This window comes from Megalops cyprinoides, chromosome 2 (assembly GCF_013368585.1).
Source record: "Megalops cyprinoides isolate fMegCyp1 chromosome 2, fMegCyp1.pri, whole genome shotgun sequence".
Classification (NCBI taxonomy): domain Eukaryota; kingdom Metazoa; phylum Chordata; class Actinopteri; order Elopiformes; family Megalopidae; genus Megalops; species Megalops cyprinoides.
In genome coordinates this window covers 26,110,806-26,134,517 of record NC_050584.1, presented here as the reverse complement: position 1 = coordinate 26,134,517, position 23,712 = coordinate 26,110,806, and the positions used below count along the sequence as shown (strand labels likewise).

Genomic DNA, 23,712 nt, shown 5'->3' with positions numbered 1-23,712 from the left:
AAATAGCATGAAATATTCTACAACAAGGATACAACCTGCCATATTTAAACGTGTCAGTGACAAACACGATGCTGAACACAGGGTTAACACCTCCATTATTACGTTTTGCACGAACAACCTCATCACGTTTTACGCAATAATTACAGCTTTCCAAAGACACCTGCCACAGATGATGCAGCAGAACTATCAGTCGGCCCTATGGAAACGCACTGCGCCTGCATCTCGCATGTGGGTAAACGGAGCACTGTCCCGCTGCACACTGAACCCGCAGATAGCTTAAGACAATAGGCATACAAACTGACCACAAGGTGGCAGTGCTTAATCACTCCTTACTGAAATTTACACGCCAGTATTTGTACGCATTTTTAATTTGCTCGCACAAGAAGGATTAACTCACTCACAGGAAACAATTCAGCTGAACCTTTTATAATACACTTTTAAATTATTTTTTTCTATTATTAAACAATTTGGCAGCACATTTCAGGATTACAAAAAGCAAAAAGACATGGATTGTTTTTCACTACGCAGTCTATGGTGTGTATACTGAGGCCGAGCTGCTGGACCTGTTAAAAGGATGTGTTCACTTTCACAAAAGTGATTAACTGTTTTCTGCTGTAGTGTCCAATTGAGGAATTAGAACATTGATTCCGTTAACAAGCTTAAATGCAGCTGAGCTTCGCAATAAGAAATTGGGCCTGAAATAAATAATTATGTTACTCCTGTATGGATCTACAGTGCATTGGGCTGTGCAACCATCCTACACATTTTATGAACAGACATTTGAAGTATAAAAACCTTGTGTTTGGGAAGGCTTACTAATCAATTGAGGATTACTTTTTTTGAGCTTGTTGACTTTTTCCAGGAGACCAAAATTTCTATTAGTTTTGACATCCCATCAGACAGGTGGGGTTAAATCATAATTAATCTTTTTTATTCAGAGATCAGGTGACCTTTAAGGCCTCATTCTGAGGATCATCCTCAGTATGATCTATAATTTCATGGAAGTACCTTCTCAGGTGTTGACAATCATTCCTTTTATGCATTCTCTCTATATTTCTTCATATTTCTATAGCATCCCAAATAATTTCTGCAATTTTCCATTACGTCTTTTGATCAGGGATGCATGTACAGTACTGCCACTGAAAGAAATTTGACCCAACAGGGATTGAAAAAAAAATAGGAAGAAAAATAAGGCAAAATACCCAAATACCTAAAGCCAGGCAGTGTTTTATTAAGCAGGAAGAAGAAACAAGCCTTCTGTCCCTGCTTACAGCTACCAGAGAGTGGACGGTATCAGGAGGATTGCAGACTGTCAGATGTGCTTGTTTTCCAGGGGAGAGTAACACCTCTCATCCGCGCTGCCTGCAGTTAGACAGAATGAGAACCGCAGCGGCCGGCTGTCATTGACTTCGAACCTTTTGTCGATAGGAATTTTACAGCCAGATTGCTGACCTAAAAAAAAGAGTTGCATTCAAAATGTCTCTGGCTGGTGTAGCGGCCTTATGAAGTGTTCACTCTGATGCCAAGAGGCGGTGGACTTTTTGCACTCCCAAAGCGGAGCCGTACCAAAGACCCCTCCGCTCGGCTCTCGATAGTCCAGAGATCGATGTAGGCGTGGTCATCATGATGGGCGGGATCGTATTAGCCCCTTCTCCGAGACATCTCAAAGCAAAAGAAACCAGGGCGAGTCCTGCACTTCCTAAACCTTCCTGTCTTTCCCAGCCCAGGCTTCAAATGCTCCCTTCTTTTCCTCACAGAGCTGTGCTACATGTACACACCTCGTTCCAGCTGTGAATGTTCCTCCCCAGACAGTAAAGTTGTTCCTTTCATGAGCACATTTGCATTTCGTTCCATTTCACAATTTTGTCATGCTTTCGGCTGCTGGCAGCACACACGTACAATTACACCGCAATGGAAGTAAGTTAACTACAGCTGGTCTGCATGCACATGTCTGAAATTACATAAAGCGTTAGATTATGGTTTATGGTTTATAGATTTAGGATTATGGTTAAGAGGTTACTGCGAAATTACACCAAGCACAACTAAATCTGAAATCACACATTCTGTAGTCCCTGCTCTTCAAGACTGTTTATTTTTCTGTCCTGTCTCTCTGGCTGAGCTGAACAGTTGAGATGGATGTGAATGTTTTTGAAATGTTATTTGGATTTGGATGAGACCAGAACGAACAATAAGAAGACATCAGAATCAGGAAGGATATCAAGATGTGTGTGTGTGTGTGTGTGTGTGTGTATAGCATATCTTTTGCTGTGCAGCATCTTGGTGGCCCAAGATCGTCCATATTCCAAATTTCTCAGGTTGAAATTCCAGTGCCATCTGCCCACATTCCACAGGCCTAATTGAATGTAGACCTGTGTCTTTTTATTTTTTCTACTCCAGTTTCTCAAATCGTTCCACACCAGACGCTCACTGTTTCAAAAGTCTGCTCCCATGTCTCTTTTTGGTGGCTCATAAATGCCCACTGGCTAGAACTGCATGTCCTAATTACTGACCGACCACCCCATGAGTGCTGGAAACACATTAAATTTATTTCAAATTATAATACGCCCCTGTTGAATTACAGTCATTACCAGTGACTCACGCCACACGAACATCTTCGGTCACTAAGAGCACCTTTCAAAGTCCCCCCTGGGAACTGATGCAGAAATTATGTTCAGCATCTTTCTTTCCATGTCTATCTCACATAAGATCAAACGCAAATATTATTATCCAGGGCATCTCATGTTGTACTGTTTTTTTTTTTTTGGTTATCTAGCTAGATTGTTTTTCTAAGTAAAGTGCTTTACACAAGTGTACAATGTTATTGCTCCACCCAAGACCTACTCATGCAACATTGTGGCTCCTGATAGCCCCAATACTACTAATAACTGCTTATTATTCCTGTGTATCCACATTTCCCCAGATACTATTACCTGTTTAAAAAAAAAAACAAAACAAAAAAAAAAAAACAGTAACCAATGTACAACAGGGGAAATCAGTATCCAGCTGCAATTTGTGGTGCTGTATCTTGCTCACAGTACCTCGGGTCAACATCATTACCCTGTTGAGAAAAGAACAATTTCCTGCAAAATATAGAGGTGAGATCCTTTTATACTGTTATATAGAGAAAAAATCAACAAAGGCAGTTTAATTATATGGTACTTCTGTGGCCTTCTCTTCTAACGTTACATTTAACAGAAAAAAAGGTAAAAATGAATACATTTATTTTAAATAAGACAGAGGGATGTGATTATGTGTCTTTTGAAGCACACAAAATTATGGTTTTAAAAACTGAGTGGTTTGTATTTGGTGCAGTAAGATGGCTTCTGCTTTCATTTTTTTTTCTATGTAGGACAAAATTAGCCTTTGACTGAAGAGCAGCTTGATGAATTAAAAATCCCCATCCACACACACAGGGAAAGGCAGCTAAGTCATTGGCTATTCCTGTCAGGGCTTTGGTGAGCATTGCTTAGTGCTGCAGAGTAGAGATAGGAAAACAGAGATTGAGCCCAAGACGGATACAGAATAATTATTGTAGGGTTTCTCCCCCCTCCCTTCTCTCTCTCGCACTCTCTTTCCTTCTCACATTCTCTCTCTCTCTCTTATTCTTTCTCCTCCTCTCCTTTCACCATCTCTTAATACGGTCTTTCTTACATTCGTTGGCTGCCTTGTCTATCTTTCTAACTCACCCCTTCTCCCTCCCTTCCTCTTTCTGTCTCTTTCACTCTGTCCCTCTCTCTCTCTCTCCCTGTGTCTCTCTGTCTCTCTGTCTCTCTCTCTCTCTCTCTCTCTCTCTCCCTGTGTCTCTCTCTCTCTCTCTCTGTCAGTAGTTTATGCCTGACTGCCCTGTTTGTGTAATGCAATCCAAAATGCCCCGCCACGTTCCATGTTGCTGTTCCACTTCCTGTACATTTTTCTGCTTCGAGAGCAGACAGGTTTTAAGAATTAATGAATCAATTTTTAAAGATGTCATCCATCCATTCATCCATTCATCTATCCATCCATCCATTGCTGTTACTCAGTATCTCATGCTATTAGTTCCTCTTGTGGAATGTTTTCTTTTTTAATGTTTTGGTGTTTTAACTAATGCATTAGTTCCACCACACACCCCACCCCACTCCCTGCCCCAAAAGCACGTTTTCAAAAGAACATAAAGCCCCGATTCTGGCTGAGAAAATTGCTCTTACTATTGTCTGACACTTGTCTCACCCTTGTTTACCACCAAACCTGCCTCTGAAAATCATTTATGAGTGCAGACACGCATGGCAGACAAACACACCTGCCTGTCTTATGATTTTCCATATCACCTGCAAATCTTGTAACTACTATGGTCCTTTTTAAATTACAACCATTTCATTTTCTTGTAAAATAATTAACATTTTAAAAACATATGTATATACACTGAAAGCATTCATATATTACGGGTGGACCAGTCATTCAGTTCAAACCTCGAAATGTTCCATCGGTTGCTGTACCCATCAGTCAAGCAAAGACTAAGTGATGCCATTTCTTCATACTTTACTTGCCAGCTATTTTCCTCCCCTATTATCCGTCTCTTGTGCTATCATTTTTGCTCTGAAGTGGCACCTTGAAGATGGCGATAATCATTCCTTCTCTTGTCCGAAGCCTCCCTGCGTAGGCCGGAAAACAAGGTGCATTCAGCCAATTGTATGTCAGCGGTTACAGCACGCCTTCAAGACGAGGCTGCGCCCTAATGGATTCCTAGAGATGCTAGTGCAGTACTTTAGTCACCACTGTCAGAAATAATCCATTTAATGCCCTTTTTCTGAGCCAGTTTGGCTGTTTTTGACTCTACAGGAATGGTATGCAATTCCTGCAATGCATTTTTTACCATAAGCAAGCCTGAAATGTAGGCCTTCACTGTGTTACATTCCTAGTTGCTTGTGAATCTTGCACTCTGACTGGCATAAAAAAAAGAAATAAAAGAAAAAGAAAAAAAAAATGTAATGGCTGATGGATATTGAACATTACATCCGGACTTATTCTCAGAGGAAACATTTGTTCGCATCACTGTCTCAGTAGTGTAAGTTAACAGGGAGGCTGTGAAGCCGTTATATATCAGGCACAAACCAGAATCCCAATAACAACCCAGACCGCTTAAATCTTGCATAGTTCGGATACAGCAAATTGTCAGTGCGCTGCAGGTTACATGGCGTGCTGCCTCCTCATCGGTCTGCGGCTGATGTCACAAAATGAAATCCGGAGCTGATGAGGGGGAAAGAGGCGCAGAATTCAACAGTTTATGGGTAATGAGTCTCCCTGGTGGGTTGTTAGTTTGGGTTTGCCCCGCAGTTAGTATTCACCTTCGGGCTGAGCTGGGCGCCAAGTGCGGAGAATGCATCAGCGGTGGAAGGGAGGAAAATGCACTCCTCGGTGTGCAGGGAGGAGCCTCCACTGCTGTCACCGCTGCCGAATGTTGTTTACCCACGCACTGCATCATGGGTACCACGGAGGTTAATGGTATTTTGTTCACTTCAATAGTCTTGATGGAGCAGCAGCGCGAGGCCGTCCGCACACTCGAGGCACTTGTAGACAATGCTGTTCGATAGCGGGGCGAAGAGATTCACCGACAGAGTACTGACTTCAGAAAAACACAGCCACTGGGGCTTGGCTTGTTACTCTCCTAAATTAATTACAATCTGTCTCTTTACAATGACTGATTTGAACAGTATTCATAATTGAAGAAAACCCGAGGGAATTAGAGGAGGAAGACACTGGAAAAAAAGAGTCAAAAACTAAACTGAGCAGCATGAAAAAAAGAGAGTGGTAAAGAGCAGAGAACAGTGAAGAAACTGAAAAATATGAATGTTCTTTGTTTCCACCTATTCATTTTAACAATTTTGTCCTGCTTCCACAAGAAGAAGAATAAAAAGAAGAAGACAAAAAAAAAAAAAAAAAAACATATTACCAATGGTTAACCTTGGGTACTTTTGGATCGAAATGCATTTGACTTTCGTGACTGAACAGAAAGTAAGAATCAATCGTTAAATGTAGAAACTCGAGGGTCAAAGGAGGTCATCCACGTGCTTGGGTGCGTTATGCGATGAAGCGTCTGTAATTCAGCCGTCTGAGGTGGATAGCAGCTTCAGAGCAATGACACAACATGCCGTGAAGGCTGCAATTGCAAGTGCAAAGGTCCTCGAGTCCTGCATGACATAGCGCGTCGGAGAAAACCGACACCCACGACAGCTCCATCTGTCGTCAGCGTTGCCCTTTTCCCCATTTTTACCAACATGCGCTGTGAGCGTGGAACACGTACTTCCCCCCGCCTTTTGCAGCTGCGAACGTTACATTATCTTTACGAGGAAGACCATCAATGTCTTTGATTGCCTCACACCAGGCTCTTAAAGTGCCTATCCATTGAGTAAGGCACTTGAGCTCTCCCAGCCAGCCCCCGAACAGAACATTACAGATTTAGTGATACCGCAAGTCTGCGTCTTCCTCCTCCCTCCCTGGAATGGTCTGCCGGCGGTAATATTTACAGCCACCCGCCGTCTTCCTGGCACTTTAATTGGCAATGAGATTGGACATCGGGGCACGTAAAAATCCCTGTATGTGACCGATGTCACGTCCGGGGGAACTCTGAGGGCCAAAAGACCATCAAAGTCTCAGGGGGAGAAAAGGCAGGTGAAAAGCTGCAGTGACACAGGAGGTGATCAATGGGCTCGTAACGCCGATGATTTGATGGCGAGTCAGGTGACCTCCCGATAATTGAATTTGCTGGCTTGATTGATTTATTGTTTTTGTATTATTATCATGTATTATCATTAATACTTATTTTTCCTTTCCTTTTATTTTTTTCTTTTCATTTCAGTCCAAGATGTAGACGCTATCTACCATGCAGGGCAGTCGCATTGCTCACCACAAATGACACTTGTTTACTTGCAAGGGGTGATGGAACTTATCATGAAAGCAGGGCTCGTCGCAGGAGAGAAAAAATTGCCTCCCAACAGTCACCCTATTTTCCTCTCTCGGGATAACTGCGGCCGTGGAATAATGGCTCTCTGCATTAGTGGTGTGGCAGTGGCGGCTTGACAAGTGCTTTTCTGATCTGGGCGGCTTTGGTGCCCAGAGAACGCTCTTCTCTTTTGTGATTTTTATCAGGAACGCTCGCCAGGCACTTCCTCTGTGACACTGTGCACTGTGAAAGAGGAAACGTTCAGACTCTCTGTGGTCAGCTGGGGTCGGCAATCTTGTCTAAAATGCTGTCCTACGATAGCTTTGTTAGGAGTTCAGTGCATTTTTTTCGCCCTTTCTGGAAAGCTCACCAGCTCATCCGTCATTGCTCAGTGGCATAGAGCATGCTGATGTCGGTTTCTTGTTCCATAGGTAAGTGTTACAGTACTAAAGGAAATCCCCTCCAATCTGAGAGGTGGGCTTGCGATCCTCACCTCCTCATGGTGTACACATGCAGCGGTCAATCTATCAAGTCGCACCCATGGCTAATGTAGGAACACACAAGAATGGCCCCTTTCACTCTCATCCCAAACATCAGCTGAAGCTACATGTGAGAAAGTCCAATCCACAACTCCCAAAAAGGTGTGGACCTATCATGTGCGGTCATTGACTGACTGCTTTGAATGGATAATTATGTTTTACTGTTGAGAGCAAGTGTCTGGATTGATGATGTGACTGACGGCTCATCATAGCTCCACTCATCACAGGGTTCACAAAGCCTCGTTCTATCTAACATGTCAGGTTGGATATTTGCTGTTTCATGCCATTGTGTTACACGTGGCTGTATTCTTACACCCATTAGCAGTGACAAGACACCAGCAGTCTCGACTCCCTCCTCGTAGCATGGAGCTGAATGATAAAAGCAATCTTACTGCTATCTTACCAGCCTTTTACTGAAGGCTAGAGGAGTGTTTTGTGTCACTGATGTAATAGCAATGTGTCTATGGATGTGTCTAGTTTGACTAAATAAGTGATTGACTGAATGATAATTATTACTTGATTTACTAAATTCTGCTGTTGCAAAACGCAAAGACTGAATGCCAGGAATGTAGCTGCTGATTTCTGGGTTAGCCACCAGATGGCCAGATAAATTCCTGTATTGTTAATGTCTCATTTAGTTAATGTCTTTCACCTGTGTTGATTAGTTATTGTTTACAGCTGTGTCCCCTCTTATTTAAGCTCTGCCCTTTGTCCATGTGTTTGCTCAGTCTTGAGTTCCCATGTCTACTATGTGAGTACTCTTGCACAGGCCTCTTTTGTATCTCATGAGTTTCCGTTGGTACTTTATTTTATTAGACCCAAACCTCTTGTGTCTCAAGTTACCCCTGCATTTGGGTTCAACCTCCTCCTTGTCACATTGAAATTACATAAACCACCTCTGCACCCCTCAGCGACACTCCCCTGACACAGACTGGCACTGGCTTGTATACTTGTTGTTTATTCATTTTCTGTTTGTAGAATTTTGTGAGTAAAACACAAGTCCGCTATATTCTTGTTTGTGTTTCCATATTAGTAGCTAACACAGGACTGCATATGCCATTTATTAATCTTTCATGACTTTTATTTAGCTTTTGTAAGTGGATCACAAAGTACATCTAAATTGTGATCGAATATTCTGCAGAAAACCATTCCATATGTTTGAGGGAAGTTCTGATATAATCCCCAAGCTGAGCCAATGCCAAGTCAATGCTTAATACATGTGTGCAAGCAAAGGATCTCTTCATGTCAGACTAGGCCTTTTTATTGAAGAAATCCGGTCAGAGCAAGATCTCTGAACCGCCACAATACCCTGCAGTCTGTGGTGCATCCACAAATTCAGCAAAGCGTTCAGCGAAACGGGAATCGGGAATTTAAGAGCGCCTCACCTTGCCCACATACTGATAGTCGGTCCCCGTGTACTCCTCCAGCAGGAAGAACTGATTCCACATCCAGCCGCGCTTGGTCCGCTGCAGTATCCTCCCGCTGCTCTCCGCCTCCGTCATCGTGGCGGCACCATTGGATGCCGCAACGCCGCCGCTATCGCCAGTTGCCAGGCTCTCATTACTCTGGGGTGACAGAGGCGCCAGCGAGCTGGGCTGCGGGAAGGCGAGCACCAGGAGCAGCAAGACGTTGTTAGTTATCATTATATCCGATCGGTCTGGGAGAGTTCTTAATGAGTAAGCTAGTATGGGGAAGAGCAGTGCCCGGGAGGTTTGCTGGAATACAGGGTCACCAGTTCTGGCATTTTAGTCCGATGCTTTGATCTTCATTTTCACCCCTGCAAAAAAGATCAAATCACAACATCAGTGCTAGGGATAGAGAGAGGAAGCTTCAATAACATGAATAATAATTACATTATTGCATTTATATAATTTATTTATATAAATTTATATTTATATAATTGCATTTATCAGACACTGCTGTCCAGAGTGATTTACATCGGTTACATTTTTTTATACAGTGTTGTCCATTTATACAGCTGGATATTTACTGAGGTGATTGTGGGTTAAGGAACTTGTCCAAGGTTACAGCAGCAGTGCCCCAGTGCCTGAACCAGCAACCTTTTGATTACAACTCCTGCTCCTTAACCACTGTGCTACGTTACTTCTTATTACAGATTATTTGACTCCCGTATCCAAAGCGACTTGCATAGCTAACACATCCTTTTTTTGAGAGAGCAGGATGTTTACTGGAGCAATTTCAGGTTAAGTTAACTCGCTCAAGGGTTCAACAGCAGTGTCCCTCCTGAAAATTGAGCTGACAGCGTTTGGGCGTAAGGCATTCTGCTTACCACTACACCACGCTGCTGCCACTACAAACAGCCCCTAAGCATTTGTCTCAGTTTTGTCCTATATATACACTCTCAATGCTCCAATTAGCCCCCATTGTCCTTTGGTGATCATTTTTTATTGGCTCTCAAAGCCTACTACATCATGACTTCAAACTCATTGTTCTCCATTGGTGAACTGGAAGAAGGCCAAATGTTTTATAGTATATTGTGTATTTTGGTGGGGTATAGAATTGCCTAATGAAAACAGCTGTAATTAATGATTGGCTTAGGCTGATGCCTACTGATTCTTGTAAAAGATGGATAGCGGCTGTCACTTGAGTTGTGATGCAATGCATTCAGGGGTGAACGTGCCCCTGTCTGATTGGATGATTACATTACATTATATTATTGGCATTTAGCAGATGCTCTTATCCAGATCAACTTACATAGGTAGAATACAATTTTTTACAATACAATAGAATACAATTTTTTACGTTACCCATTTATATAGTTGGATATTTACTGGGGCAATTTGGGGTTAAGTAACCTTGCCCAAGGGTAAAACTGACAATCTATATATATATATATATATATACATATGTGTGTGCATCTATGCACTTTTCGTTTCAACATGTCCCCAGTTTACTTGTAACAATGCCGCCATGATTGTATTACAACTCAAAATCCTGTTTTACTCTGAAGAAGAGGCTGGGGTATGTGCATGAGAGCAAGACAAATGGCAAGTAAAAACTGTACTGTTCTCTGCTCTCCCTGCAGCAAAACACTTTGACTGAAGACTGAGATTCGAGTCTCACTGTTTTCAGTTCACTGTCATTACCAAAGCCATCACACAGTGCCTGTCACAATATTTAATGTCATATTTATCTAGCCTTTTTTTGAGTGAAAAAAAAAAATCTATTTTCCAACACATATTCAGAAACACAACCCCTGCTTATAGAAATCAGAGGGGGGGATTCAGCTCCTGACAATCTGGTTTATGGTGTGATTTCCAGAAACGTTCTGCACTGTAAAAGTGGGGACCACCTGTCGGTGTGTCACTTATTCAATTCCACCATCTCACCGTGAAGTGGGACACACTAAACAGCTTTTGTTTGATCTACACCCCGTTCACCTTTCAGTACATAACAACCACCTTGTCTGGATTAACATATCATAACCACCAGCCCTGTCTGGATTAATGAAGTTCTCAGGGTTAACACAGAAATGGGTTCGAGGGAAAGAACTCCCTTAAAATGATTACAAATTTGCCCAATAACGCCGCATTGTGGTGCTCTTATTCAAAAAGCTCCTCTGCCTTTTGAATGTTGTTTTTGTTTAGCCCGTGTGGAAGCGAGATCAGCTAGCTCTTGAGTGCCATTGAAGAAAATAATTATAGTAACACCAAACACAATAGACATTCCTCTGGAAAAAAAAAAAAGATGCTGGGCAGGATGGCATTTGCAATGCCTTGCCGCACCACTGTCTCCGGGAGGACCCATCTTAATAGGTAATTCAGGGATGCATGCATAATGTATGGGCTTTTGGAAGTTAATCCTAATAAATCTTTTTCCCTTTTCCAAAGGAGTGCATTTTCTGTGAGGTTTGTCTAAAGGCCAAAGTGTCAGGGCTGCTCTGACAGGCATTCATTACACATCTCGGGGGATCACAAGCAGACTAGGACGAAATTCATAATTTGTGTGTTGTTTTTTTTTTTTTTTTGCTCAGTGATCCGAGAACCCAAAAAAAAAAAACAAAAAAAAATTACAATGTCAATGGAGAGGTTTTTTTTTGAATGAACAAAGAACCAGCTTGTGTCTTTGAACAAATTAGTCTTATCATACCCATTGATGAATCTGAGGCAGTGCATGTGAATTAACATTATCCTTTAAATGCAAATCAAACACTTTTGTTTAATGAGATACCAAAACGATGCATTATTCACTTCAAGCGCGGCTCTCACGAGTAGAGGCAGTGTTAATGTGCCATGCATTCGTATGACTCAAACCCGAGCCTCTCTGTCGTGGAAGCTTGCGCTATGGAGCGCACCACACAATGGGAGTCACATGACCTGTGAACTTCCTGTGCATCGCAGGAACACACAACAGTCCCAGGGTCCCTAATGGGACATCAACCAGCATGACTCACACCATCCTGAAATCTGCCATGGACCCAATAGTCCATTCCACACATTTCCCATTAAATTTATCCTGAATTCTGTTTCCATCTGTGATCTCTTGGAACTTTATAATGTTTCAAGTAGCCTAAGGTTGCCAAATAGAGAAAGTTTCCCCCTAAAAACCCCTCGCCTAGCAGCCCTGGTGTAGTATCACTTTTACTAAAATTATCTCTGATATCTACTGACCAAAAAGTTGTTCATGCTTTATAATGCATTACTAACTCAACAGTATAATAGACTGTTACCTCTTTCTGTGTCTCTTCTGCGTGGATCACGTCATATATTATTATCTTTCAAGTAGAGGTTCCTGTGACTTGACACCTCAGAGGGGTCATTTGTCAGTGCTGTACTGTGCTTTGTCCATAGCCTTTATAAAAAATGTAACCATTTACATATTACATTCATCTTTATTACATATACTTTGTTTTATTTGGAGTTCAGATGCCAGCAGAATTAACCAAAAAATGTGCGTGCATTACTTGATCAAATGCATTTGGAATTCAAGGGCTGCCATAGTCAGATTGAATATCGCCATAAAATGCATTAAGTGTGGCTATTTTATATGTCAGAGAGGTTATTGAACCAGACAGAAATAAATTTATTTCAACTGAGATAGCATATAGATGTGTTTCTCAGGAACACATTTTTTATACGTTGGATATATATGTATATATATATATATATATATATACATATATATATCGGATATACAACAATGGTGAATATGTTGTATATGATGAAACATGATTTTAGTCTATAGTCATTAAATACATTTTCCCATTATTAAATATGATAGGAATCTAAAGCAACTATAGATACGATGATAGGATGGGATACCATAGTTACTCTATTTTTGAATATTAAAGTGCTGTCATTCTCAAAAAAAACAATGTCTTATGAAATTTAAAATTTCAAAAGAAAAATGGAGTCCCCTATTGTCATCATCTAAAGAAATCCATTCAAAGGTTGTCTATATCTCCAATCAGCTGAACTCAGGAATCCGGGCTATGACAAACATACAGGCTGCATGCTGATTGGATACATTCATCTGAGGACTGGCCAATCCCAGCGGAGACCTCATTGATCTGCCTCTCTCCTTGTCATACAGCAGCGGCAGCATCCTTTCTCCACTCCGTTTCAATGTGTGACTCTAATGAAGGTGGCAGAGAACAGCTGGACACCTGCTCTGGTCCTTGCCAACCCAATACCCCTTCCCCTGCCAATCTGATCTCTTTTAACTCAATATGAAGCCTCCCTTTCCGTGGAGGATCGGTGCCCAGGAGGTCCGCCTCTGAAAATGCATAATAATTGAGTCATCGACTGGTTTACCATCTTCACAATGCCCTTAGAAAGAACGCATGCACTTAGATCCAGAAAACCTGCACCACCGACTGCTGCGGAAGGGAGAATGATTACCCCATGAAAGCATGGGTGTTTCTGCATTCACCCATCCTCCAAGTCACCAGACTACCATCCACTTACCCACCTGTCAATAAATCCATCTGCACGTCAATTTATTGCTCTATCTGTCCATCCATCTGTTTATCTCTCCATCACAGATGTCAGGTACAAGCCATATTATGAATGCTTGAGAGAGAAGATGGCTTCATCTAGAAATACAGGTACTGTATATCCCATGTTCATATTCTTCTGAGCATACTTAATAATTAGACCTTAGCTTATAGAGCATTTCATTTTTTTACAAATTTAATATTCACACTCATAAAAGATCTGCACTCATGCCCCCACCCCCCACCCCCCAATATAAAGATGAGGCTAAAAATATTGTGTTGGAGATATTTCATATCAAAGAACTGACACTTGAGGGTTGAGATAAACTCTATTTCCATCAGTGGAGTTTGTCTTGAGAAAGAGGCACAAGTGCGCCAATTCACTCGTGTCGAGATAAGCAGAGCAGCGCAAGCCGTTCTTTGGAAGCTGTTGCCTAAACCTCTTAGAGCCAAAAATATCGCAGTTTTTTGCTCCAGCTACTCCTGAGAGTGAAACCTTTATTAACACCACAGAGAGAAAAGATGTGTGTAGGCTTGTGTGCAACCCTATGTTATAGGACTGGTGATGTTTACATAAGTAGTGGATCTTTTTGTGGCAAAGACAATGTTGTTTGTTCTCTTTCCTGAAAAAAAGCTTTTCTATTTAATTTTTTGAATATGACTAAGAGTGATTAACCACCTGTTTGAGCACGTTTTTTTCTAAATAATTGAATGTGATAATGTGAATATCATTTTTGTGAACCTGTAATGTGTGTGAACATACTAAGATGTTTTAAAAATATGATTTATATTTATTGTTTTTTAATAGATAATGTTGATTTAAAAAGTTGGTAAGTTCAGCCTGAGAGTTCAGCAGTTTTGTTATAATATCACTCTTTGTTTCTGTTTGTTATATATTACATTATGTTCAAATTTCACATTATTCTTGACACAAAAGAGTAAAATGACAAATTAAAGTACTTATTCTAGGTAAATCTGAGGCTGTGTGTGTGTGTGTGTGTGTATGTGTGTGAAATAGTGTTTGCAAGTTTGCATGTCTCCTTACTTGTATGCAGTCATGTGCGTGTCTGTCTATGCATATGTGGGAGCCATGCCCTCCATAGCAGCCCTCTCCCATCAGAGCACCGACGGCAGCGGAGTTCAGTCTGATGCTCACGGTGATCATATGCAGCACATGTCTTCCGGCACTGTCTGGCAGAGTAATTGATAGGCTGACAGTCAGTCATACTCTACCCAACAAAACTACAAAGTCAAAGAGCTCAAGTATGACAGTTGTCTCCTTTCCTACTTAAGCGGTGAAGCTATGAACAATTGGACCCTGACATCTCGGTTTAGTGAAGGAGCGACACTCAGCACACACTGAGCTGAGATTCGTTTCCTGTGCTTATTGTTTAAGATCTGAGGCCAGATAATACATAGCAGTGGAGTAATCCACTTCTATTCCCTGCGTTATATCTTTTCAAAGCCCATCATATGACAAATGGTTATGGTTATACACTGTAGCAGGCAGTCTATAAGTAACCTATGTCATTAAACAGTGTCTTAAAAAATTGCAATATGATGTAATGACTGAAAATATCAGGTTTCCATGGGCACAGATGCTCACATTCCAAGACAGGTTGCGGATAATCCATGAGTTAACAGCTGCCCACAGTAAATATTATTTTATTGCTTTATTAAATTGTAATAACATTATATTAGCAATTACATATAATATATTACTGTGCCTCACTGTCTAAGGCACAGTTCATAATGGTCTTGCAGAATGGGTTGGAACACAGTCAAAGTGCCACTTGTGGAAATTTGTGAGGTCTCTTCACAAGAAAACTGTAATTTTATGTGGATTTCTTTTTTTCCCCCTTCTGGTTTGAGGTATGTGAGATGACCTAATTTTCACAGAGTCTGTGCCTCTGAACTGAGGCTCCATTATTTATTTATGTATTTATTATGACTTTGTTTCAGTCCAGGGTGAAGCAGGCCTGATGCAATGAGCAAATCACCTCTTCCTGGAGGACCCAGCACATTACTGATAAGCCACCAATATCCACCCGCTAATAGTCGGCAGTGTGGCACAGTGGTAAGGAGCTCGTAATAAAGGCTCGTAATAAAAAGGCTCCCGGTTCGATTCCCCCACTGGGGTGCTGCTGCTGTACCCTTGGGCAAAGTACCTAACCCAAATTGTCTTAGTAAAACATACATCTGTATAAATGACTAACATGCTTAAATTGTAACCTAAGTTGCTCTGGATAAGAGCATCTGCTAAATGATGGTAATGCATATATAATGTAGTCACGCTTCACACTGTTTCTGCCCAGCACTATAACTAATCCAATACCAGGCCTGTGGCATACCTCCTAAGCACCTACAGATGCATTTCACAAATAAACACCATGGCTCTCAGCTAAATCTCTTCCACCTGGCTCAACCACTCCTATTATCAAAGGATGCATTACAGAACCAGATTGGTTTGATTTATTGATGTATTGATATCCCTCCCTAGTTATGAGGTCATAACTAGTTTTCAGGGCTGGACAGTGGTGAATTCATCTTCACCCTCTCAGCCTTCTTCTAAATGCTGGTTTACTCCCTCATTAGCCCATCTCACATGTGCACCTAATCTATCATGGCTTTCTCCCTCAGTCTCTTGTTATGAGCATCAGGGACACCTATGACACCTCAAAATTCAAGGTCATGTTCAACCCAAGGTCGCCACCAGTTATTCGGCCACACGGCAGCAACATTCCAATCACTTGACTTTTACCCATGTTCATTTGTATGAATTTATTTTGTCAGCAATCACGTGACATTTTAAATAGATTGTCATGTTGCAGAAATATGTTTCTGCAATGTCACTGTCATGCTAAGAGAATAGTGCGCATTAGAAATGTGTTTCTTAGTTGCCTGCAGTATTTTATGATAAACCCGCAAACCGCAGACAGTGACTTATTCCATCCAGCTACTCTGGCTGTTATGGCATTTCCGGTTATCGTTATAGTGTTTGCCCCACTTTGCCATGCATCTGACAGCTATTTTCATGAATATCGGGAAACATTTGTTGCAATTAATCCAGTCTGATTATCGTGATTGAATTTTCTAATTATCTTTCAAGGCCGTCCTTGAATTTTTAATAACACACTGGTTATTAATCTTGGATGCACCAAGCCCTAAGCATTCGTCCACTGTGCCTTCTCAGAGATCCTGCAATCGCTCAATAAAAGCGTGGAGGAGGGGTTGGAATGCTTGCCAGATGTTCCAGACTTTCACTTCATTATGGTGACTTGATTAGTGCATTAAAAATCTGCGATGTATTAAGATTTTAATTTTTATCTACTTTTCCCCCATGACAGAGAGAACAGAATTCTTATGCCATTTAACATTAAAAACAAAAAGAGAGGTTGAAAGTGTGAATGCAAAGCAATTTGAGTAATTCCTTTCTGTGATATAAAAAGAAAACAAAATTTGTGTCTTGTTGTTTATAAGCAGTGTGTAACAGTGTGAGGACAATACAAAGTGGAGTATGTGACAACATAAAAATGATGAATACACATCATGGTTGGCCCTCTCTGAGGCTGTGTGTGTGTGTGTGTGTGTGTGTGTGTGTCTGTGTGATTTTTATCCAATTTCAGTGTCCAACTTCAGGTCTAGACATTGCAAGTTGACAATAGGGCAAGGTTATATTTGTAACACACACACACACACATGCACACACACGTGGTGCACAGAGTGAGAGATTCAAACGAGCCTCTGCCCTGTATTGGTAACTAATCCACTGCCAGGGGCCCATGCCCTCTGCCCACTGTGGAAACTGTTGATCTATTTCTCTTGGGATTCCTACATGAACCAGTCTGGAAAGTTAGCCTTCCCTAGAGAAAGGAGAGAAAGAGAGAGAGAGACATATATATATATATATATATATATATATATATATATATATATATATATATATGTATATATGAGAGAGAGAGAGAGAGAGAGAGAGACAGATGGACAGAGCAGCCCTTCTCAAGGAGCAAAACTCAGATCCTCATGTTGTGAATCAGTTACAAAAACCTACAGCAAATATGCCCTGTTCCCCCACACCATGAATGATCCCATGTCAGCCATCACTGCTTTCTCCATCAATAAAGTATTCAAGCTGCATTTTATCTCTGAACAGCGTTGGCGAGTCAGCGCCTTTCCGCAACACCGGGATGAACCTGAGCGGAATCCAGGCTTCAGACAACTACAGGTAATGACCCCCCAGAGCACGCTCCTTCACAATGTATAAACATTTTCCCACAGGGGGCCAACCAGGTGAGCCATGCAGAAATCAGACCGGAGAAGAGAGAGAGGGAGAGAGAGAGAGAGAGAGAGACATCTGAAAAATTCAGCGCCACATGGGAGTTCGAACATACCCCTGTCAAATCTCCTCTGGAGCTTTAATTATTCATCATGCTCCAAATAAGAGAAACTGGATCATGGGGGCATTCGCTAAAATAAAGACCTGTCTAATAGCATAAAGGTCCACTTTTGTGTGTGTGTGTGTGTGTGTGTGTGTGTGTGTGTGTGTGTGCGTGCGTGCATGTGTGCAGGCACTTGTGTTGGTTTATATGGCTCGCCCAAATGCGTTTTGAGAGGTATCTGGCATCAAATTAGGTAATCGACAAATAAACAGAGTAATTGAATATGATCTCATCTGCCAAAAATAGGCAGCGAATGGAAGACTAACCTTGTAGCCTGGACACCCAGCTGGCCACAGAGCAGCTGCAAGCCCACACCAGGCCAGCTGTTAAAATGACCACTAGGGGGAGCTCAAGACCTTCCCAACATCAGTGACGGCAGCTCCTCCTCGGCATGACTGTATTTACAGATGTGCTTTAATCTGTACAGTTTACATGTCGTCCACTGACCTTTGAAACTTCGATAGAGATCAAAAGAAAATAAACATCTATTGTCCGTACCTGGGACACTGACTTTGAAGATGTAATAGTCCTCTGAATGGAGAGTCATAGAAATGAAGGCATCTACCCAAATGTTTTGTCCTTTTTTGGTAAAGACTTCATTTCCCAATGCAAAGTAAAACCAGAGTCCGCACAAAATATGTTTCATTTCATTTCAAACAGGAACTAAAGAGGCTGTTCTCGCACTTCTGGTTGCTCAAAATCCCACTGAGAATAAGCCAGTCCCTGATAAATGTGCATAGAAGATAATGTGCTCTTATGAAATTATGGTTGAGATAAAACAACAATCTTTCATCCCACATTAAGGCTGTCTGTGATTAGAATAAAACCGATACACCTTTGACAGGTCTGTAGATTGTCTTGCCTTCTAATCATTTTCAATAATACTTTTATCTCTGAAATCTACATCCTTTTAAATCTTATTGTAATATTTTTTTTCAAGTGGTTTGGTCTAATATAACATTCTATCAAAAACATTGCATTAAAGATGGTGTTCTAGTGACACACTGCATATAGGTATTTGGTTATATATGTAATTTTCATAGTTGGAACTTTCATAGCTTGTAAGCCATCTTTGGTTTTATATCTACAATTGTCTATTTGAAAAAATTGGCATTGCCTTCTTAATGTGCAATAAATACATTGTTACTGACTCTGTCATATTTTCACTCGTTAATACTGGCAAACTGCATTGGTTAGGATATCATCTGCCATGTGGAGGGTGCGACTACCGCAGCTGACAGAGAGAGATGTGTGTGCCTGTGTGTGTGCATGTGTGTTTGTGTGTGTGTGTTTGGACGGGCAGTGTGGGGGGTGGGAGGGGATATTTATTTCCATCCTGAAAAGCAATTATAAATCTGACAATAATTCAGCAGACTTTAGTTGTGGTTAATTTGTGTAAAGCCATAATGGCATTGCACAGAATCACCCCTGCATAATATGTCCCCAACATAAATCAGACATGCTTGTACAGTCTTCAGGCTTACAAGCAACAGTGAGACAGCACTATGTCAGAGGACATGGGCTCAACATCATCCCTAGATATATATATACCACATACATGTCACCTATATATATGAGACTCAATTCACCATGTAACTTCCCATTGTGTTTGTCACCCTACATTCACATTCTAGTTTTCCTACTCAAAACATCAAGCACCTCTGCTTGCTCCAGGGAGAGGTACAGTAAGTGACATTTGAAAGCCGTTCACATTTCAGTGCCGATATTCACGCGCACGCCTCCCTTTCATAACCCTGATGAAAGACGGAATAACAACTAGTTTGTTTACTGTCGAGCCTGTCTGGTAATTTTAAAATGCAGCTCTCTGTGCTCGAGATGCAGTAAAGTCTATGAGAGTTACATTAACTAAAGGCGTTGATGGATAAACTGCTGGTGAACAGTCGGCTGTAAGAATATGTATTGACCATATTCAGAATTCCAAACTGGGTTGAAAAAGATGCTTCGCCCGAAATGCCACTTTGCTATCGTGCATTTCTGTGCCGGTCCCCACACACCACTGTCAGAGATTCACCACCTGGTGGAACACACTGATACACTTCCAACACCACCTTATTCGGTCGCGAAGGCAAAAAACAGGAGCAGAGGGAACAGACTTTTTAAGATGTGAGAGAGCACACAGCAGTCAAAAGTCACCGTCAGGGGTATGCGGCGTGTTGCTAGAGGGCAAGAACGCCCTCCGCGGAGGTACTCCCAGTGCCCCGTTTGCACGACTATAACTCTGGAAAGAGGCAGAAAGAACCGGACGGCGTCTGTTTGCCTGGAACGGAACTGCGGAGCGAGTTTGCCACCTGTAGTAAGAGGCGCGCGAGGCTGCCCATAGCTGCAGTCTTTTTATGTAACGTGCACTGGCGTTTGGACCGATGCCGAAATAAAACACAACACAAACACTCGAGGAGCAAACGGCGGCATGCACGTCATGTGCCGATATGTCCCACCTCATTTCAGCAGCCAAGCCACCACAGCAACCTGTGATCTATGCCCTTCTGTACCTTCATCTCTGTGAAAGTCTTTAAAAAACACACCTGCACATCTTTTTTTTCTATTTTTTTTCTTTTTTTAGACGGGGCAACATAGCTCTATACAGGAAATTCAGCACTCAATCAGCAGCCGGCATCCTTGTACCTTAGCCCTCTTGCTAGCAACTTTAATTCAAAATGTTAAACTTGAATACAAAACAGTAATGGTAGTGCGTCACCTCAGCTCAAACCCGGTATTCCTGCATACCAAAGATTTAATGCCATCTTCCCGCACTCTCGGCACAGAAACCCTGAAAACACTCATCAACAATTTCACTTGGAATGCGTAATGCATAAAACCAGTCTTACCCTCAGCGTCTAAAGCCTACTGTCCTTTAAAAGGCATGATATTGTCTCTCTCCTTTTCCCTCCAGTCTTTAGCTGTGCTTGCTCCTTGCCTCTCGGCAGCACTTAGATTCCAAGACTGACTGCACAGTTGTGTTGCAAGTACAGCTGCCTCTCTCTCTCTCTCTCTCTCTCTCTCTCACACACACACACACTCACTTGCTCTCTCTCCCTCCCTCTCTCTTTCGCTGTGTCTCCCCCCTCTCTCCTGTCTCTCGCCCCTCTCTCTCTCTCTCTCTCTCTCTCTCTCTCTCTCTCCCTCCCAGGCTGCATCACTTCTCTCTTTGGATGTCAGAGAGGCTGAATCTGAGGGGTCTCTGCTCCTGATTGGCTGCCATTCACAAGTCCCCAACAGAAAAAAAAGAGAAAGGAAAGGAAGAGAAGGAGAGCGAAGGAGAGGAAAGGGAAAAAAAGATCCCTCTCTCCCTCCCGGGCAGGGAGAAGCCGTCGTTGACTGAGCTGCAGAATTGAGGATGAGGAGGTTACGAGTCAGAGGGAAGGTTGACGATACAGGGATGAGAGAGAGAAAGAGAGAGAGATGGAGAGAGAGAGGGAAAGAGCAAGAGAGGCACAGTGGCAGAGATATTTCCATGTGAATGCCTCGAGAGTGATCACAAACAGACTACTGGAAGCGAAGCTTTGTTAAAAAGACTGTGTGATAGATTGACTCTCCGATGTTTGATGTCTAAAGCGATCGTCCCGACCTAATCTACTTTCAGTGACGGTAAAGGAGAGAAGACACGCTCATAACTTGTGAATCTGGGGGGGAGGAGGATTTGGGAAAGAGGGGGGGGGGTGTTTTCTGCAACTGCCAAGCAGCTGTGAGCACATTTCATTACACCACCCATCCCAGATGGTTTTTAGAGAGCCTCTCAATATATCTTTTCTTTTGTGCAATCTTTTTGCAATCTGTGTTATTTGAAAATGATATAGTATTTTAATTCTGCAGTAGGAAGCGGGGAGACATAACATATTACACGTCTGATACTGAAGAGGGAAGAATGATGAATCGGGAGGTGTCGATACGTATACTGTACATACACCCCGGCAGCTGATAAAGGATCTTGTGCAGCGACTTTGAAATGCATGCCCAGCCAGTCAGAACCGGAGATACGATAAATAATTCACTGAAGGTAGCAATTTCACCTGCCATATTTTTTCCCAGCACACGTTTATCTCAACACATCATTTTGAATAGATTACTAACTTGGAGAAAAAGGTAGAATGAAAGAGAGAAAGAAAAAAAAAAACTAAAGTATAATTCAGTAGTCACATTTAAAGTATATGGATTAAAAGCATGAAAAAGACATAGTTTCTACATCAATGGCAACAGATTAGAATTTAATTTTTGGAGTAATTATCTTTATAAATGCCTATGAAAACATTGGGATGAGAATGGTAATATCTCTATGCACATTGGTCACCTCTTTCTGTGTCTTCCTTAAAGCTTCTCTTTGATGGTCTCCTCTGACATTGATGAAAATTTAAGGAATTCTGGAAGGGTGACACTCCTCCAGGTTAGGAAAAGAATGCTCCCCTTGGCCTGTAACCCCCCCCCCAACCTACCAACCTATAAAGGATGTTTACAGTAGGCAATAAAATAATTCACACCAGTGTTGGGCCCTGCAAACCATACATTGAGAAAAAAACAACACGCCCATTTCTTATTCTCACAGAGCTTTGTGTCTTTGTTCAGATATACCTCATTTACTGCACGTCTTTGCTAATTGTGTGTTACATGAAAACTGGATTTATTTGGCCTACTTCTTGCCATTGCAGGGCCTGTACTCCAGAAACACTACTCCAGGTTTTAGACCAGTGGTGTCCAGTCAGACACCCAGAGATCTCAAGTCCTGGGGGTTTTTGGGATGCTTGTCAAGCTGTAGCTCATTAATCCCCAAAACAACGGGTGATTTGGGTTCCCATTGACTCACAGAAAGTAATTAAGACCTAAGTTGGAAGGAAAACCAGAGTCCCATGGAGCTGCACAGGACTCTGCTGACAGGGCAGATTGCCAAACTTACTTCATTTTGTTGGGACTCCTCCTTTATATTTGCCTGACGTACTGCCCCCCATCCCCACCCTCTACCCCCCCCCCCCTTTTTTAAAAATGAATGCTTTCAATTTTATATTGATTTTTATCAGAAACTTGGCTAATGTTTCTGGTCGCCACCTATTTTTCAGCATTACAAGAAGGGACAACACCCAAACCACTTCCAACCCCACCCAGCAACACTGATCTCTGAGCAGTCATCAGTGCACACTGAAGTATTAGGTCAAAGGCTTTTTTTTTCAATGAAGCCAATCAAAAGTCAGCATCGTACAGACTGAGGAGGTGGTGTGGAGCATGACCTATGATGCATGAATTGGGGTGCAGCAGTGTGGCGTAGTGGTAAGAAGTAGGGCACTTAACTAAAATGTTTTAGGTTCGATTCCCTGCACAGGCACTGCTGCTGTATTCTTGGGCAAGATACTTAACCCAGAACTGTACCAGTAAATATCCAGCTGCATAAATGAGTGACATGTAAAACTGTAACCTATGGAATGTTGCTCTGGACAACAGCACCTGCTAATGACAATAATGCAATTTAATGCAACTGTTCCATCTAGAAAATATAGCATGCAAAAATACTGTGTTTCAGTGGTTTTCAGGTAATGGGTACACTGACAGTCATGGCAGAACATAATCCTAATTATTATTATTTTTGTAATTACTATTTGTTTTTTCATATAACATTAAATGCTAGCCTTCAGAGCACAATAGAAAAAACAGCAAGGCGCTTTCATGATGATATGGAAATCAAGTCATTAGCACTAATATTCATATACATCTTAGTTGACCTTTAATTCCCAAAAGATAAGAGCAACCTTCTTCAGCCCTCCACCATAAATGTCAATACTGTATATTTGGTTATATCTGCGCTTATTATCGGACTCTGTCACAGCTCCGCTCATCAGCATTCTCTGGGCTGAAGGT

At 41.8% G+C, this 23,712-nt stretch overlaps 1 protein-coding gene across 1 annotated transcript in view; it reads right to left on the bottom strand.

Moving 5' to 3' along the window:
* LOC118772458 (cadherin-10-like) overlaps positions 1-20,838 on the bottom strand; it is a 52,376-nt gene extending 31,538 nt beyond the window's left edge. Inside the window, exons 1-2 of the mRNA XM_036520807.1 lie at positions 20,700-20,838; positions 8,841-9,232 (exon numbers count right to left, since the gene is read on the bottom strand). Of these exons, the coding sequence (XP_036376700.1) occupies positions 8,841-9,098 (258 nt within the window). The 5' untranslated portion in view covers positions 9,099-9,232; positions 20,700-20,838. The remainder of the gene's footprint in view (positions 1-8,840; positions 9,233-20,699) is intronic.
* Between the last annotated feature and the right edge of the window lie 2,874 nt (positions 20,839-23,712).